This window comes from Populus nigra, chromosome 14 (genome assembly GCF_951802175.1).
Source record: "Populus nigra chromosome 14, ddPopNigr1.1, whole genome shotgun sequence".
NCBI lineage: Eukaryota > Viridiplantae > Streptophyta > Magnoliopsida > Malpighiales > Salicaceae > Populus > Populus nigra.
The window spans coordinates 11,617,199-11,636,466 of record NC_084865.1 but is presented as its reverse complement, the minus strand read 5'-3'; the positions used below and the strand labels follow the sequence as shown (position 1 = coordinate 11,636,466).

The 19,268-nt window shown below is 31.9% G+C and overlaps 1 protein-coding gene across 1 annotated transcript; it reads left to right on the top strand.

The window, feature by feature from the left end:
• The first annotated feature begins 13,754 nt into the window (after positions 1-13,754).
• LOC133673495 (patatin-like protein 3) lies at positions 13,755-16,119 on the top strand. Its single transcript, XM_062094345.1, has 7 exons — positions 13,755-14,061; positions 14,227-14,408; positions 14,541-14,727; positions 14,827-14,988; positions 15,094-15,396; positions 15,635-15,810; positions 15,921-16,119. The coding sequence occupies exons 1-7, from the start codon at positions 13,924-13,926 to the stop codon at positions 15,994-15,996; spliced, it is 1,224 nt and encodes a 407-aa protein (XP_061950329.1). The 5' UTR covers positions 13,755-13,923; the 3' UTR covers positions 15,997-16,119.
• The last annotated feature ends 3,149 nt before the right edge of the window (positions 16,120-19,268 follow it).

The window sequence follows — 19,268 nt, the reverse complement described above, 5'->3', positions numbered from 1 at the left end:
GAACCTTTAATTATGTCCTAAAAATTCTTAAATCTCATTTGTGTCTATGATGATGCTTAGTTATTGGTCTAATTTTAACTTAAAATATATATTTTTGTATTCTTCTTCTTATTATTATTATTATTTATTTATTACACATAAAAAATGACAAAACAAAAAAATCATTAAAATTAACTAAATTTATTGAAAGGATAATTTCTTATTTCTTTTAAAAGATATATACAAAAATAGAAGAAAAAAATTGGATTGCAACACCCATCCTCCATCGTTGTTCATTCTACTGGCATCAATCATTCCTACACCTGTCCTATCTTCGAAAGTTTTTATTTTATTCTAATTAATTTCCATAAATTAGTGAACATGTCGCTCATGATTTGGATTTCCAAATTCTTCAGTCGACTTGGCATTTTTATACGGATGACTAAAAACTGGAAGAAACGTCAGAAGTGATTACGCGTTTCATGAGTCAGGATAAGTTCCATTCACCATTGTTTATTCGAAGGGGCAGCTGACTCTTTCTTCTCTGCCCTCATAATTTTTATTTATTCTAATTAATTTCAATGAATTAGTGAAGGTGTCCCTCTATCATCTAAGCATGATTTGAAAAGGAAACTTCAGAAATTAATCAATTTAAATGAGATTTTTCCCCATTTTATTTTAGTTTTTTAGTCTTCAGGCACGAAATGTCCACATTTACTCTTGAAAAGAAACAATACAAGCATGCATATATATAGAGTGATTTGAACAATAGTACAATTTTATCTAGCATTGGTTAATAATGCTATTCTAATATATATAGTGTTTTGAACCAATGTCAAAACAAAAGTTGCTTATGATAATATTTTTAAATTAATAAATGGCTAAAAGATTTCATAATCTGTTTAGAAAAAAAGGAAATTTTATTGATTATGGGACAATTATATATATATATATATATATATATATATATATATATATAAGGTACAAGACATTTTAGGGGTTTATGAAAATTTCTGATTAAATTAAAATTTTAAATTAAATATGATGAAACAGAATAACCGACAGAATGATTAAAAATATTAATATTTAATTATTTATTAGTAAAATCATTGGTATTAAAGCTGAATTAAAAGATCATAATCACTAATTTCATAACAGATGCTCGATCATTCTACTCCTCCTCGTCTTTTTTTTCTATAAAAAACACCAACGTCCCTCTTTTTCTTTATCTTCTCTTCTCTTCTTAACTCGTTCTCTTTCTTCTCCTCTACATGCAAGGATGTCTTTTCTTTTTTTTTCTTTTATCTTTTTAGTTTTTTTTTTCTAATTAATATATTTATTAACATACTTTATGATTTTTTTTTCTTCTCAGCTTCACTCGTAACGAAATTAAGTTTAGATTTTTTTTCTTTTTTTTTGTGTTTTTATTCATTATATTTTTTCTTAGTATTGTTTTTTTTTTAATTTTTCTATTCTTAATAATTGTATGAATGTTGTTGTAGGAATTATTTTTATATGAGAACAATTTTGTTGACTTTTAGTTGTATTTGTTTTTCAATTTTATTATTCAATTTCAATTAAATGTATAGGATTGATTTTAATTATTATTAGTTAATTTTGTTTTTCAATTTCAATTAAATGAATTTATTTGTTGCTGGATTATGGGTTCTAGAATAGGTTTTCTAGGTTAGGTGGAAATTGTTTTTAGTTGATTTATTTATTTTTTGCTATTGTTTATTTTTTGTGTTATTTATTTGTTGCAAATTTGTTTGAGTTGATTTTTTTTCCAAGCACCTCGGTTCTTAAGGATTATTGAGTGTGATTTATATTAATTTAGTTTATTTTAATTATTTTCTACTTTTGTTTAATTGATTTTTAAATAATTATTAACGGCCTTACCGATGGATTAAGTTTGTCGGTATATTCCAGAGAGTTGGAAAAGAATTATTATAAATAGCACTGCTACTGTTTAATCACTAATGAAATTGTATACGGTCTTTCTGTCAGTTATATGTCAAATTCTCCAAGAGAAATACCAATATAATAAAGCGGATAATTTGCGCACTTTTTTCATTAGCAAATTCATCAATAATTTTATTACTGACGGACTCACGGATACCATAAATCACCAATGAGAGTTTTACTGACGGAGTATTTTTATCCATGAGCCCGTCGGTAAAAATAATACCGATGGATTAATAATATAAATCCCAAGAAACGTTTTTCACTGTAAATCTAAAAAAATTGGTATTGTTTTTTCTATCATAAAATTGTTAAATCAAATTCATAGTTTTGATATAAAATATGTTTGGTTATGATTTTGATAACCTCTAACTCCTCTGAATGAAAGTGTTCATCAAATTTTAATTATTTATTTTGGAAAATTCTACTAGCATAAAAAAAAGTCCTTTGAACAAACCATTTTAATAGATTTTTATTCATGCTTGTGAGTTAATTTCTCCTCATATAATTTAAATAAATTATTTATGGCTAATATTATTTTAATGCTTATATAATCGCATTACCAGTTAATCAGGTCCAAAATAAAGCCTTATTTCACATTATATAACCTCATTATTAATGGGATATAAATATATTTTATTGAAAAGATAAATCTTTTTTTTTTAATAAAGAAGCTTATAAGTAATTGTAGCAGTAAAAAACTTTGCAATTCTAAAATATTAAAATATAAATATTAATATCTTAAATTTAATAATTTATCAATTTTTATTTACTATCAAAGTTTCTCAAGAGTTATGAATTACAAATATTTACTAAAATGTTAGTAATCAAAATAAAACTTTGGAAATATTTTATAGTTTATAATCGTATTTATTTTATTATTTTATTATATTTACTTTAATTTTATAAAAAAACTATTTTAAAAAAATAATATTCAAATAATTATTTTATTTATTAATTTTAAAAACAATTTACATGAATTTGTGATAAAAATGAAGCCCTCATTTTTTATATGAATTTGTTTATAACAACATGAAGAATTATTGTTTCAAGTTTTAACTATACTACCTAGTTCATACAAAGATTCTTTGAAGTATTAGTCATTTTGATATATATTCTTTATTTTTTTTCAATAGTTAATTAGAAAATATTCTTATGAGTGTAAAATAAAATGAACTGATTTTAAAAATTATTTGATCATGCACCACCAAAAAATTGAAAAACATCGACAAAATATTTTGTCTACAAGTAAACACCATTCTGTTAGTTTTTACATAGCCGATAGAGTTACTGATAAAAACACATCATCAGAAAAAGTTTTATAGGGGATTTTCTATCTATTGGTGTTACAAATTACTAACGAAATATTGACACCAAATAAATAAAATACATCGATCAGATTTTGTCGACCATTCAATTGAGAAATAAACTACTGATAAATTTTTCCATCACGTATTCCGTTGATACAATCTAAATATTACTGTGGAGTAGGCAATGAAATTCGCTAAGTCTGTCGAAGATTTTAAACCTTAACCATTCTATAACTTTTTGATTAAATAATGCCTCTATTGCTGACTGGATCATTATTGATAATTTTTTTATTTGTTGGTAAGTTCTTCAGAAAATTAGTAATATATTTGTATTTAAGTTATGTAGTTGTTAAATTAGAAAAAAAATCACTATAAAACCAAACACTATCAATTTTATTGAACATAAAAAATTTGTTAATTCCAATATTCATTACAATACTAATTTTGCAACAATAAATACATGATTACACATCATTACACAATTGAAGGAGGAGGTAAAGGTGGAAAATCCTAAGCCAAAAGGACCAGAATGAGGAACAAGATAATGTGAATCCATTTATCTTATCATCCTTTCCCAATTCCACCTATTTTCTTCTTCTAATCTGACTTTTATTTATTCTTTTAATTTGGCTATTCGCTTCTCAACCTATTTTAGAACCCTCAATTTGAATTTCATTGTCAACTGACTTGGGTTAGACTATTGTGTGCTTAGAATTGAAGTAGTATGACCCAATCTCATTACTCTGGCAATGCCATAGAGATTTTATAAACTCGATTCCTATCAGATCCATCAGTTTCTCTAGTCTCCAACCACAATTGAGGGTTGTGAAGGGGATGAGTGGAAGTGTCTTCCTTATGTTTTCAAATATTACGATGTTATATATTTCCTACAAAACAAAAAAAAAGTCAATTATAATTAAAAGAATTAAAAAAATTACAAGAATATTTTTTTAAAAAAAACTTACAACGAACACCTCAGCTATGCTATCTACAAACTTCTTCACTTCTTTTCTTTTATTTGCCTTTCTTATGTATTTTCTCATATAGCTTCATTGGAGTAGACTCACACTCTAGCTATTGTTCCTACAAAATAAATAAGTTGTAAAAAATTATAACAAATAAACATCATATTTAGAAAGAAGAAGAAAAAAGTTTAAAACTTTTACCAGATGCATTGCATGGTTGATAAATGAAAGAGATTTATTGGCTTGCTAGCTCACCAAACCATGTGGTTCTTTATTTTTGTTTTATAACCTAGAACATGATCACTTTTTAAATTATTCCAATGCTATAAACTCTTGAAACTTCTGCCAATTACTCTTTATGACATGACTTATTATGTACTTCCTTTGCACCTCGACTTTATAAAAACTGGCTTGGTTTTATGTATATTTATGGGTATTATATTATAAATTATGCAACCTGGTATAAAATAATTTGTTAAATATACACAAGATTTTGAAAATTTAAAATTAATTGTTAAATTTAAAATTAATTTAAAATTTGTTAATTGTTTGATACTTAGCTAATTACATTGTGGTTTCTCTACACTTTTCTAGCCACACTTTCATTTTCCTTTTTCTAGTAAAATTTTCCTTGTATTGTTAATTCTTGCATCATTATTGGGACATTTCCCATCATGCATTATAACACTTATAATTCTTTTCTTATATAAGTTCATAAATATGAATGTGAAATTCAACATGAATGAATGTATCCAAATTTAATAAAGTTTTTGTAAAGTTTCTACTATATAGGGCCCTACCTAAAATTTCATCCTGCTAACATCGTGCATGTAAAAAACACCAAAAAACACAACCATTCATCAAAACACAGGTTGCCTCGAGCATATCACCAGTCAATTTAATATCTATCTACTTAGTGATTATACAACATTGTCTTTAAACATTTATTCCAATTCCAAGACAATATCATAATTTCCTAATTCCTAAACCTGCATGACATAGAATATATTACAAATGCTAGAAAAAAACTATATACTAACTCAATATATATATATATATATATATATATATATATATATATTATCTTACCTTAAACAATCCACTCCAATCATCTATTATAACCATCTATTTAGAATGATCCTGGAGCTTACTCCACTAAAAAAGTGGTTCCTAAAAAGATGATTTCATCACACTTGTGATATAACACATAGCTTTAATATTTGTAAACTCGCAAAACAAATTCACATAAAGTCATTTATTTTTATTTACTGTAAATCTTAAAATAACCTAATAAAAATCAATAACTTCAAAATAAAAACCAAATACAATCCTCTCATACTATGAAACTACATTACATAATTCTTCACTCAACAGTATCGGCGATGCAACTTCCTTTTCAATCTTACCTTTCAAAAAGTCATTTATTATTTCTATATCAGTGATGACTTGGCAAGAACCTTCAGTGATAATAAAAAAGGCTTTACCACTATTCACAAGGTGAAGGTCTAATTATTTTCCATATATTATGGACAAGATAATTCTCCATATGTGCTCTAACCCAAAACCATCTTACACGTAGACAGGCATTTATAGTCCACGTTAATGGTATCTTCATCTGAAAATTTTGTTTTCTTGAGATATCATATGTTAAAGCCTCAACTGATCATAACTAATTCAATTCATCAATCAATGGTTGAAGATAAACATCTATATCCTTACTTTAACTGTAAGGACCAAGTATGACTATAGACAAGAACATGAATTATGGCTTCATAGATATCCCTATGGACAAGTTATAAAATGTTACTATGACCATTCAATAAAAATATAGTGCAACAAATGATTTCAATGGATTAAATCCATTTGTATATAGGCTACGATGCATGTTTTGCTGTTTCATTGAAAACTAAGGATGCATGTATCCTATTAAACTGCTTCCAAACTTTACTATCAATAGGGTGAAACATGACTCCATCCACAACATTGTTTTAATAATGTCATGTGCTCATCAGTCTTTATAGACATAAATAACCTTTATAACTTACGAATAATTGAGAAGGATCTCAATTTTTTGTATGAGACAAATGTCCTTTCTTTACCACTATTGGTTTATACTGAGCATGCTAATAGATTTTGCTCTTGGTAAAATTTGCATATTCACTATAGTATAACATGTAAAAGTTTGGATACTATTAAGGAAAGAGACCTTATACAATGTAAACACTTATAGGAATAGTTATTGTATGTAATACATCCCACCATTATATTGTACACAACCCTACAAGTATAAATACAAAGGATGGCTGCTATCCTTATGCAACCTACACAATTATACAAAACTATCTCTCAATTAATTTAACTTGGTATCAGAGCTGCGGTTATTGTTCAGCAGCCTTTTTCCGCAACAGCTGCAACTCTCCTGCGTAATTGTTTCAACCAACATCCATTCTTTCTTCTTAGCAGCTGTTCTTCCTCTATTATATTCGCCAGCAGCAGTTTCTCCTCAGCAGATATCAGCCATCGCCTTCCTCTGTTACTTCTCCTCAGCATCCACGAAATAAAAACTGCAACTTCTCCTCCCTAGCAACATGGACAATCAAGAACTTCAACAGTCTGCTGGCGTTGCATCAGCTCTTCAATCTTCTTTCTCTCCTGTGGCGCAATCTGTTATGTATGGGGCATCGCCTACTGCCTCCATTATTTCTCTTCCTAACACACACCAGGTAGTCTCTTTAAAACTATCCAACCATAATTTCCTGTATTGGAGGATGTAGATGAAACCTTTTCTCTTGGGCCAAGGCGTTTATTCATTTGTTGATGGCATATCATCATGTCCTCCTTCACATCTGGCAGCGTCTACATTCTCTGTTAACCCTGCATACTTGTCATGGAAGCAGCAAGATCACCTAATCATGAGTGCCCTCCTATCTTCTCTCTCGGTGGAAGTTCTGCACTTGGTTGTAGATTGTAACACTTCCCATGCCATCTGGACAACACTGGAAACAACTCTTGCATCTCCCTCAAATTCCAGGATTATGCAGCTCCATGGCTCATTCCAGGATTTATGACAGAATGATGATTCTGCCAGCATTTACTTGCAGAAGGCAAAGGCCTTGTTTGATGAATTGGCTGCCGCTGGCAGACCAATCTCCCTGGCAGAATTTAACTTGTATGTATTTTAAGGGTTACAAAGTGAGTTTAAGGATCTCGTCACCAGCTTGTCCACTAAAGATGCTCCCATCACCTATACTGATCTCCATAGCAGCCTTCTTACACATGAGTTTCTTTATAAAGCCTCTCTCCAGCCATCTGTAACAGCTCCTCTGTTACCAACTCCAACACAGCAGCCAGCTGCGTTCTTTGTGCAACATCAATCTGGCAGACGAGGTCGTTTTCGTGGGAGCTGGAGACCTAACAATCACAGCAATTTTTATCGTGGCAATGGACCAGTTCACAGTTATACTTTAGGACAACAATAAAGCCCACATGGAAACCGGTTCTCATCTGGCACTTACTCACGGCCAACATGCAATTTTGGGCAGCAAAGAAATCGTTTTTCTAGCTATACTCGCAATATAAAATGTCAGCTGTGTTATGAATATGGGCATACTGCTCAACAGTGTTCTCAGTTGGCTACTCATCATATGCAAGCTAATGTTGATCTTGCATTTAATACTGCCTCTTTCACTACTCCTGTTACTTGGTTTCCTGATACAGGTGCAAATCATCATGTCACGTCGGACCTTGTAAGTATGACGAGTTTAGAACCTTATCTTGGAAATGATCATCTGCATGTTGGTGATGGTAAGGGCCTTGTTATCTCAAATACTGCTCACTCTAAAATTCGCTCTCCAAACCGCATGTTTACTTTATCCAATATCTTACATGTTCCTACCATTAAAAAACCTCTGCTATCTGTTCAAAAATTTTGTCTCGAGAATAACGTCTTTTTTGAATTTCATTCCTCTTTATTTTATGTTAAGGATCTCATGACAAAGGAAGTTCTTCTTTCCGGTCAGAATAGAGATGGTCTATATGTTTTGTCCGAATTATCTACAACGTCGTTGCCTCAAGCTTTTTCCTCCACCTGTCTATCGACTTCAGTTGATGTCTGGCACCGTCGCCTTGGACATCCTAGTCCACGTATTCTGTATTTTCTGGTGAAAAATAAAAAAGTGTCATGTACGTCTACTCAGTTTAATTTTCATTGTCCCGCGTGGCCTCTAGGCAAGTCATCACGTCTGACTCTAAAAACTACGGGTCATCAAACTCGAGCTCCTCTTGACTTGATTTTTAGTGATGTTTGGGGTCCATCCCCTATGTTGTCATCTGATAGTTTTCGCTATTTTGTTATTTTTGTGGATGCCTATGTAAAGTTTATATGGTTTTATCCTTTGGTTGCTAAGTCTGATGTTTTTGCAATTTTTCATCAGTTTTAGGCGCTTGTGGAGCGCCAATTCTCCTTAAAAATTAAGTCTGTTCAAACCGATTGGGGTGGTGAATATCAAAAACTAAATACGTATTTTAAAACAATTGGTATTCATCATCATGTGATCTGCCCGCACACTCATGAACAAAATGGCATGGTTGAACGCCGTCATAGACATATTGTTGAAACTGGACTAACTCTCCTTGGGCAGTGTCACGCTCCCCTTAAATATTGGAGTTATGCTTTTGAAAGTTCTGTTTATTTGATTAATCGCATGCCCACTCCAGTTCTTAATAATAAGACACTGTTTGAATGTCTTCTAAAATCAACACCTGATTATGCGTTTCTTCGTACTTTTGGGTCTCTGCTTTCCTTTTCTTCGTCCATACAATGCTCATAAGTTAGACTTTCGGTCCACTCTTTGTGTTTTTCTAGGATATAGTACCTCACATGTCGGTTATTGATGTCTTGATTTGTCATCCAAATGAATTTATCTTGCTCGTCATGTTCGGTTTTATGAAAATGTTTTTCCTCTTGATAAAACTGAACAGATTGCAGCAACACCCAAACAACCCTCTGCTCCCTCTATACCCGTCACTTTACATCCTCTCATGCAACCCTCTTCAGTCCCTTCACCACTGCCTACACTTCCTTCGACTCACTTACCATTATCTGCATGTTATTATGATCATTTTTCAATTGCAGGTTCAGATTCATCACACTCACAGGCGTCACCCGATGCTGCTGCCAGCTCCCCTGGTTTATCCCCTATTCGCTCCCCTGTTGTGGGTGCTTCTTCTACTGGGTCTCCTTCACGGTCTGCGTCTATATTGAGTTCTTCAACCATAGGTTCTTCCTCTCTTTCCCCTCCTGGTATTACCGTATGTGTTGATTTGTCTAAGTTCAATCTTCAGCATGTCCCTGCCGCTGTCTCCTCTCCATCTCAGCGGGCTTGCACCCATCCTATGGTGCTTCGATCGCGGCCAGAAAAAAATGCTAATCTTAGCGTTGCGACTGTCTCACGAGTAACGACCTTACCTCAGCAGGAGCCATTGTCATTTAAGGACGCAAACAGGTATATTACTTGGGACACTACTATGCAGGAGGAACTTCGGGCACTTCACTCTAATCAAACTTGGATGTTGGTGCCTCCCCATCCAACTATGAATGTGATTGGCAGTAGATGGGTTTACAAAATAAAAAGACATGCTGATGGTCAGGTCGCCCGATATAAAGCACGATTAGTTCCCCGTGGCTTCACTTAGCAAGAAGGGATTGATTATTTGGAGACATTTAGTCCAGTGATTAAGCCTACAACAGTTCGCCTTATGCTCACTATTGTTGTCTCATATGGTTGGACCATTCATCAGTTGGATGTCCATAATGCTTTCCTAAATGGCATTCTTCAGGAAGAGGTATACATGGCGCAACCGCCTGGGTTTGTTGATCCTGCACTTCCATCTTATGTGTGTCGTCTCCATAAATCTCTGTATGGTTTGAAACAAACCCCTCGTGCTTGGTACAACCGGTTGAGTGAGTTCTTACTCTCCATTGGATTTCAGGCATCCAAGAGTGATACTTCTCTGTTTATTCTCTCTCACGATGGTGCTATGATTTACTTGCTTGTGTATGTTGATGATATTTTATTAACCGGGAGTAACTCAGCTGTGCTTTATAGATTGATTACTTTGCTACAATTAGAATTTAAGCTTCGGGATTTGGGCTCTGTTCATTTCTTCTTGGGCATTGAAGTTAAATCTACTGCTATGGGTATCTTATTAAGCCAACATAAATATGCCCTCGATATCATCCAACGAGCAGGTATGACTTCGTGCAAACCAGTTGATACTTCTCTATCTGCCTCCTCCAAATTAGGACTCATACCGGGTACTCTCTACTCTGATCCCACACGGTATCTACAGATTTTTGGGGCATTACAATATCTTACCTTCACTAGACCTGATATCTGCTATGCAGTCAACAAGGTCTGTCAATTTATGCATGCCCCCACTGAGGATCATTGGTCTGCTGTTAAACTCATTTTGCGTTACTTTCAGGCTACAACCACTTATGGTCTGCACATCACTAGGGATTCTCCCTTGTCTCTTCATGGTTTCACAGATGCTGATTGGGCTGGTAGTATTGACGATCGAAAATTCACAGGTGGTTATCTTGTGTACTTTGGCTCTACCCCTATCTCATGAAAATCCGGGAAACAACGTACTGTTGCGAGGTCTTCTACTGAAGCAGAATATAAAGCCTCAACTGATGGTACTGCTGAGATTTTATGGATTCGCTCATTATTGACAGAACTTTGGGTCCCTTCTTCAACTGTGACCACGTTATAGTGTGATAATTTAGGGGCCACTTTCTTATCTGCAAATCCAGTATTTAACGCTCGTACTAAACATGTTGAAGTTGATTATCACTTTGTCCGTGATCGGGTTACTAAGCAAGAAATTCAGGTACGGTTTATCTCTTCCAAAGATCAACTAGCCGATGTCCTTACCAAGCCTCTTCCTCCAGTCTCGTTTGCTTTCTTTCGATCCAAGCTTCAGGTGGAATCTCCACCTTCAGCTTGACGGGGCGTATTAAGGAAAGAGACCCTATACAATGTAAACACTCTTATATAGGAATAGTTATTGTATGTAACACATCCCACCATTATATTGTACACAACCCTACAAGTATAAATACAAAGGATGGCTGCTACCCTTATGCAACCTACACAATTATACAAAACTATCTCTCAATTAATTTAACTGATACATATTAATTTTATGGTATATTCTAGATTAAGAGGTTTCATCATGGATTTAACAATATAAAAACTTTGTGTCAGCCTAACCCCTTTAGGTAACATGCTTTTAGCCCATTTAATTATGCTATCATAACTGGCTTCACTCAAATCATAACCTGACTTGATTATAAAAACTCGTGCAATAGCCAATAATTTATATTGAGTTATGTACTCATCCTATAATGGTTTATCTAAATCTTTCAAAAGTTTTAAAAACCTAGTTGTATCTACATTTGATTCTTAATATGAAAGGATGTTACATGATTCTTCACTTGAATAACCATGATTTATTCTTATTGCATCTATTACCATACTCTTATAAGGATTGCTATTATCATTCGCAAATCCATGTACGTTGCTAGAATTAGAAGTTGAGCCTATCAATATTTTTTAACATGGTTTTGTAAGGAACATATGGTTCTCCATATGCATACCAACATAAATGTTTATCGATGAACTATTTTTTAAGTAGATGCATCATCACAACATATTTATGGTTAAACTTTTTATTCTTACATTTCATACATGGACATCTAATTTCATTTGCACTAATATTCCTTGATTTATAATGTACACAATTAATAAAACCTTTAACCCCTCAAAGATAATCATGCCTATACAACCCTTCAAATGAATCTTAATACATCCAAAAACAATCGTTCATTGCTTAATTATGACACCTATATATATAGAATAATATTGATTTAATTAATTAAAAAAAATCAATTTTCCTTAATTTTTCAACTTAATAATAAAATTGAAAAAAAAATATGATTGGCACCTATTAAAGTAACCCATCATTTGTTCAATTATAACACACGTAAGTTATAAAATCAAACTCATTTTCATCAAATGACAACAAAATTCTATTTCTCCTAAATCCGAAATAAATCCTAGCATACAAATCACACATTAATACAATAAATTTATCTAGAAAAAAGTTAAAAAACACTTAAATATACAAGCAAATTATAAAAAAAATAAATAAATTAACCTAAAACATAAATGAGTTATAAAAAATCGGTGGGTTTGCTTACTTAATGTATTAAAACTTCACAAAAAAATCAATAATCAATGTTGACACTACTAATAAATATAGATTGACGCTGGTGGGTTGGAGTAACCGACTTTGTGATAAAATAGAGGGGTTGCTGGTATTAATTTTTTTGGAAGAAGAAGAAGAAAAAGAAAAAGAAAAAGAAGAAGAATAAGGGGGAGGAACTATAAATTATAACTTACTTACATTTGTTGAAAAAAATATTCTATCACTAAATCATGATGTGTAAAATTACTAATAGAATTGCCAATGGATTTTTAATCGATTTTATTTTTATTTTTTATTCAATAGATGATTTAATTAGTAATTATCGACGAAACGTAGTTTGTCGTTATTTTCATTGGAAACTGTTGATGAAAATTCTTCATTGTCAATTTCATTGAAAATTAGCGGCGAAATGTTTTTCATCGATATTTCTTTTTCTATTTTTAATAGCAAATAGTTTATATATAAAAAAGAAATTACAGAAAAATAGAACAAGTCCTTTCATTTAAAGATTGCCAATTTTTCTATTATAAATCAATCTTAGTAATTTACATTTTCAACTTTTCCTTTCAATGAATAATAGTCTTATTAAATACGTAGACCAATCAAAACAAAAAATAAAGAGGATATAATTTTAATTTTTCAACAACCATTTAAAATTATTTGAAGGATAGATACAAGGTAAATACAGCTGAATTCAAGCCATTTCTAGTCTTCAAATATATTTAATTAAATTCACTGCGCTTTTTATATATATACATATGATGAAAGAACCATCTTTCCAGGTAAACCAAATTCCATTTGAGAGTTGTTAATTTCTTTCCTTTTGTTCCCTCCACTATTTTGGAAGCATGAAACACATACGGAAGAACAAACGCAAACTCTACCGCTTGGTTGCTTCATTAGAAAAGTAACTTAAAAATTAGATATTATAATCAACAACCTTTCTTTCAACAATTAATTACTTGAATAATGTTCTACGATTATCATGCCAAACCTTCCTAATTAATTAAATTCGTCAGGTCAGCGCTTTGATGCCTTGAGTTCTAATCTTATACTTAATGGATTAGAATGATCAATTAATAAGAGCTACCTAGCCAATGTTTTTATGATTTTATTTTATTTTTGATAACGTGTATGGCACCTTAGGCACCTCCAAATTATTATTAGGAAGGGAATCATTTCACCTAACATCTTTCAGTGCACTCTCTCTCTATATATATATATATATATATATATATATATATATATATCTGAATACTTTTATATGTATATAGAGATAGATTACCAGCCACTTCTATGGATCAACTCCATTAAGCTGTTCTTCTATCCTTAAAATCAAACTGTTCCTCGTACTTACAGTACGTTACTTGTTGCTCATTCTATTTCTAATTCTGTCGATCCATTTTCAAGCTTCATCAAAGTGCAACTCCAACATGTTGACAAGAAAAGGTTCTTTAAAAATTCAACCCCCAGTATACGGTAGTAAGATTACCATCCTTAGTATTGATGGAGGAGGGATTAGAGGAATCTTGCCCGGAGTCATTCTTGCTTACCTTGAAGCTCAACTACAGGTATTTATAACTTCGAAACTTCTCTAATTAATTTAGTTATTCCTCAAGAAATTAATATTGCACAAGCTATGATATACTTACTTTGATACAAGTGGACCCTGAATATCTCTATACGGAAAACTTATCGCTCTAATGTTATATATCTTTTATGGCTGGTGCATGTAGGCGCTTGATGGCGAGGATGCAAGGATTGCAGATTATTTTGATGTAATCTCAGGAACAAGTACTGGTGGTCTCATAACTGCAATGTTAGCTGCACCAAACGAACAGCAACGTCCTCTTTTTGATGCCAAAGATATAGTTCCTTTTTACCTTAACAATTCCCCTAAAATTTTCCCACAAACTAGGTATAAAGACAAAGGATATATAATCCTTAGATATATATTTGACATGATATATATACTGGACCATATATATCAATTTTGTGCCTAATGAAAATTTAATATTAGTTTTTGTTTTTGCATTCGGCTAAAATGCAGTGGGATTTTTGCCTGGCCAACAAATGTTTGGAAAGCTATATCTGGACCTAAGTATGATGGCAAGTATCTACACAAACTGGTAAGAGATATATTAAAGGACACAAGGCTGCACCAAACCTTGACAAATGTGGTTATCCCTACTTTTGACATCAAGAAAATCCAGCCTGTGATCTTTTCTTCGTATCAGGTCATCTCTACATATTATTAACACGTCAGTTTTTCAGTTTGGTTTTCTTTTTCTACTTCATTACTAACCTTAGTAAATTACATTCATTTCTTCATGGAGGTTCCAAACAATCCAATCAAAGATGCACTACTCTCAGACATATGCATAGCTACCTCAGCAGCTCCAACTTATTTTCCTCCTCATTATTTCAAGAACCAAGATGCACAAGGAAATTTTGAAGAATTTAACCTCATCGATGGTGGCATAGCTGCTAATAACCCAGTGAGATCCTCTCCACAAAAAAAGAACAAAAAATGGAAGGAGCGTACTTTTAATTTGGTAACAATAGATATTTCATTAATTCGTCTGTCAATTTGATTCATGCAGACCTTGGTGGCCATTAGCGAAGTAGCCAAACAGATGTCAAAGAAGAATCCAGACTTTTTCCCTATCAAGCCAATGAATTATGAACGTTATCTGGTGATCTCTATTGGGACTGGTGCCAATAAGAATGGAACAACATACAGTGCTAAAGCAGCTTCAGAGTGGGGGGTTATCGGCTGGTTATTCCACAATGGACGTACTCCCTTGATAACTTGCTACAATAATGCTAGTTCTGATATGGTTGATTACCACAACTCTGTGGTTTTTCAAGCCTTTCATTCTGAAAATTACTACCTCCGGATTGATGTAAGAGTCTGTACATCAACATTATTTCTCAAAAACATAATATAGTATTAAGAAAAGGGTTCTTTGACAGCTGGTACATAACATCTTTTCTTGTATGACCAAGCCACAGTATTTTATGAACAAATACGCGGATGAGATGATTGTTAGGTCAATGAAGAATATACTCTCCACAAGCTCAATGCCTTTTTTTTTTGTTAACTTATATTGATCAAACTGATTTAGCTATTCTGAAAATCAGGATGACAAGCTGCAAGGTGATCTATCTTCTGTTGATATAGCAACAACAGAAAACTTGGAAAATCTAGTGAGAGTCGGAGAGGACCTGCTGAAGAGTCCAGTTTCGCGCATAAATTTGGACACTGGTGCATATGAACCGCTTGAGGATGGTGGTACATACGAAGAAGCACTCCAAAGGTAATATAATTACAATTAATTAGCATTACCCTTCCGCATCAGTATTTCTGATTATATATTGCTGGATTACCACACACTAAATTGTAAGTAAACACTTGTGATGCATGCAGGTTTGCAAAACTACTTTCAGAGGAAAAGAAACTCCGGCAGTCTAACTCAGCACCAGCCAAGGAAGAAGAAAACTAAAACTTGTTTGCTCTGTTGTATTGTAACTGGATTATAAAACACTTTTTTGTTTTTTGTTTTCCATATACTGAGACGTCTATATTGTGTATTTAATAAGAACAAACAAGAACCAGTCCTGAAATATATTACAATCTTGAATCTCGTATATTACTCCGATTTCATATGAGAATTGTATTCTTAGGATACGGTGCTGAGGGTTCGGGTATTGTTAAGAACAGGATCATGTACCCTCCTTTTCTCATTGTGTTCTAAAAAATTATATTTTCAATAAAATTTAATTTTTGGTATTTAATTTAATTATGATGATAAAGAAAAAAGAAAGAAAGAAAAATATTTTAGGGAGTGAAATTAGAAGAAAGAAAGAACAAGGGGTTAAGAAGATTAGGGACTAAAACAATAATGAGAGATTACGCAAAAGAGAAAAAGAAATTTTTTTTGGAGAATCTAACAAAATTGCAAAATTATTGAAAGAGATTCTAACATTAAAAAAACAAAATTTAATTAATTAGACATTAAAAAAAATAAAATTTAATTAATTAGAAATTCATAGTCAATAAAAAAACAATATAATTACCTAGCTAACATTATTTTTCTAGTTTAGTTTTCTTATAAAGGATCTCAGGCAATATAAATAGAGAAAGAGAAATAAAGAGAAGAAAGCACACCTAGACATTGAAAGAAAGAGTTTTGCAAAGAAAAACCTAAGCAAATAGCAAAAGGAGATAAGATGTAAGTTGTCAAATTGCCTAGAAAATCCAACAACACAACAACTTTCTAGCCTTTGATCTTTCATCTTCGATGGAGATGACTGGCCCCATCGACACCAATAACAAGAAGAAAAAGTCGTCTATATCACGGAGTCATCCATGCTCTTTCATGTCTTAGTGGCACATGAAAAAACACCTAAAAAGCCAAACTAGTTGTCCCGTGTGTGTAGTACACACGCCAACACTGTTTTTTCCAACACTTTTTTTCTTCATTCTAGTTCCCTACTCCAGTTCCAACCGACTCCAACAACTCTTAAAGGTCAATTTTAACCCCCACATGTGATTTATTTGTTGATTGAATAATTTTGTGATTTTTTCCACTAATCTTTGAATTGTGAACGTGTTTTAATTTGTATATTGTTTTGAATAAATTCACGATGAGCACATGATTTTCTTTTTGTGTTTATACTTGTATTAATTGAATTGGTTGGAATATTTATGATTTTTTATGGTGGATATGTTTTGAGGAATAATTAATTTGTTGTGGATTAATATAAATTGTGCAATGGAAAGAAATAAATCAAAACCCGAGTCTCCATTTATTATTATTTTGAATCTTGCCCTCATAATAAAAAACCAAGGATTACGCTAAGTTTTCAAGCCTGCATCTCAAATCACCGCCCTAGGAATTTTTACCTCTAATAAAAATAAGTATTCATTTTAGATAAAATAGTAACATGTATGTATAATATATATTTTTATCATTAAAATCAAACAACAATATAACTTACCTTAGGTGGGATGTTCTAAGGTGATTGTTATCTTCTCTTTAGCATAGCCAGCCCCTTACCTCAAAATCTTTAAAAGACTAGTTAGGGTTTATAAAAATCATAAAACGAGGTGTCATATCATTTTTTATATTTATTTTTACCCTTTTCGCATAATCAAATTATCGAGACATCCCTCATGAAAAAATGACGACTCTATTGGGGATTTAAGGTTAAACTTTGATTATTTGATTTTGTGACAATATGCTTGACATGCTTTGTATATATTTTATGCTTGATTGCTTAAACTAATTAATGTGTGTTTATTATTTGTTATTATATATATATATATATAATTTTTGAATGCCACATTTCATACATCATTCATCTTTATTAATTTTATTCATCATTCTTTGAATTAGATATGGTTTATACTCATGCTTTTATTACATGACTTTTTATTTTACACAAACTTCATCTAAGTTAGCATATATGAAAATAGTGATAACTTGATGTGGTTTCACCCTATGCTAGTACTCATGATACCCCAAACTCTCATTGGGAGTTTATAAAGTGTGATTAGTAGCTGATATAGATTTCCTGGTCGTTACTTTTTGAGCTCTGTAAGCCTTGGAGCAAGCTTTTAAGGTTTGATTCCCAAAGTTATAACGGACCTTTCAAAACTAATAGGATAGCTAACATATCCACATATAATGGCCATAACTATTCCCCTAGGGTTTCTCATTATAATACCACTAGGCAAGCCTATTGTGTATGAGATTTTATGAGATAGGTGATAAGACAATCGAGATAAAAAAAGTACCCTCAACATTCTATTGTCAATCAAGTTAATAAACTCCTATAAAGGTTAAGCAATAATGACATCACAAAAAGTCTAGCCATTATAAGCTTCCAATATAAAATGCCATGATTTTGTTAAAGAGAAAACTCAACATATCAAAGCTTTTGATATGTAGCTGAGTCGTCAAAATTTTATTGATTGACACTCAAAGGAAAGAATGTTGAGTGTATGAAGAATTAATAAACTATTTGTTATGTTCCCTATTTTCTAATGAATAAACTCATGGAAAATCCTAGCATATTGAATAAGATGCATCATAGCTCACATCAAGTTTTCCGTTACCATATAAAGAAGTCATGGCTTTTTAAACATGCTTAACATTAAAAGAAGTCATTTGTAAAGCACTTGAGCTTCTTGGATTTAAGTAAACTCTAGATCGGGAAGTATTAGAAAACAATGAATGAAGTTTAGCACCATATCAAAGGCATATTAGAAAATGGACTCCAAGTGGAAAGCCTTACCCATTTGGTCATCTCAAGTATCTTCGAGTTTTATGGTAATCATCGAGTTTCATATATCTTATATGTTATGAAATGTGAATATCATTATAGGAATCTAAGTCATTCATTTAAAAGTTGTAAGAACTTCAAATATCCAGTTCAAGTTGGTAAACTAGGGCCATATTGAATTGATGAAGGGAAATGATGTACACCTTATCATCATTGATTAATTATCAACATGATAAATAATCGACCAAGATGATAAAGATAGCATATGATGGATGTCACCAAATCTAAAATGGGCAAGGGAAGAAGTTGATGTGAAAATGAAAGGTGTGTTGTATTGTAAACTCATTTTTATGATTGGACCTGGCAAATAAGGTTATTTTTTATATGAAGTTTTTATTTGTTTTTCTCTTGTTTTAGATTAGACCACATCTTTTAATAAAATGTGTCTTTCTATATGTATTATTATTGTTTTAAAACCAAGAAATGT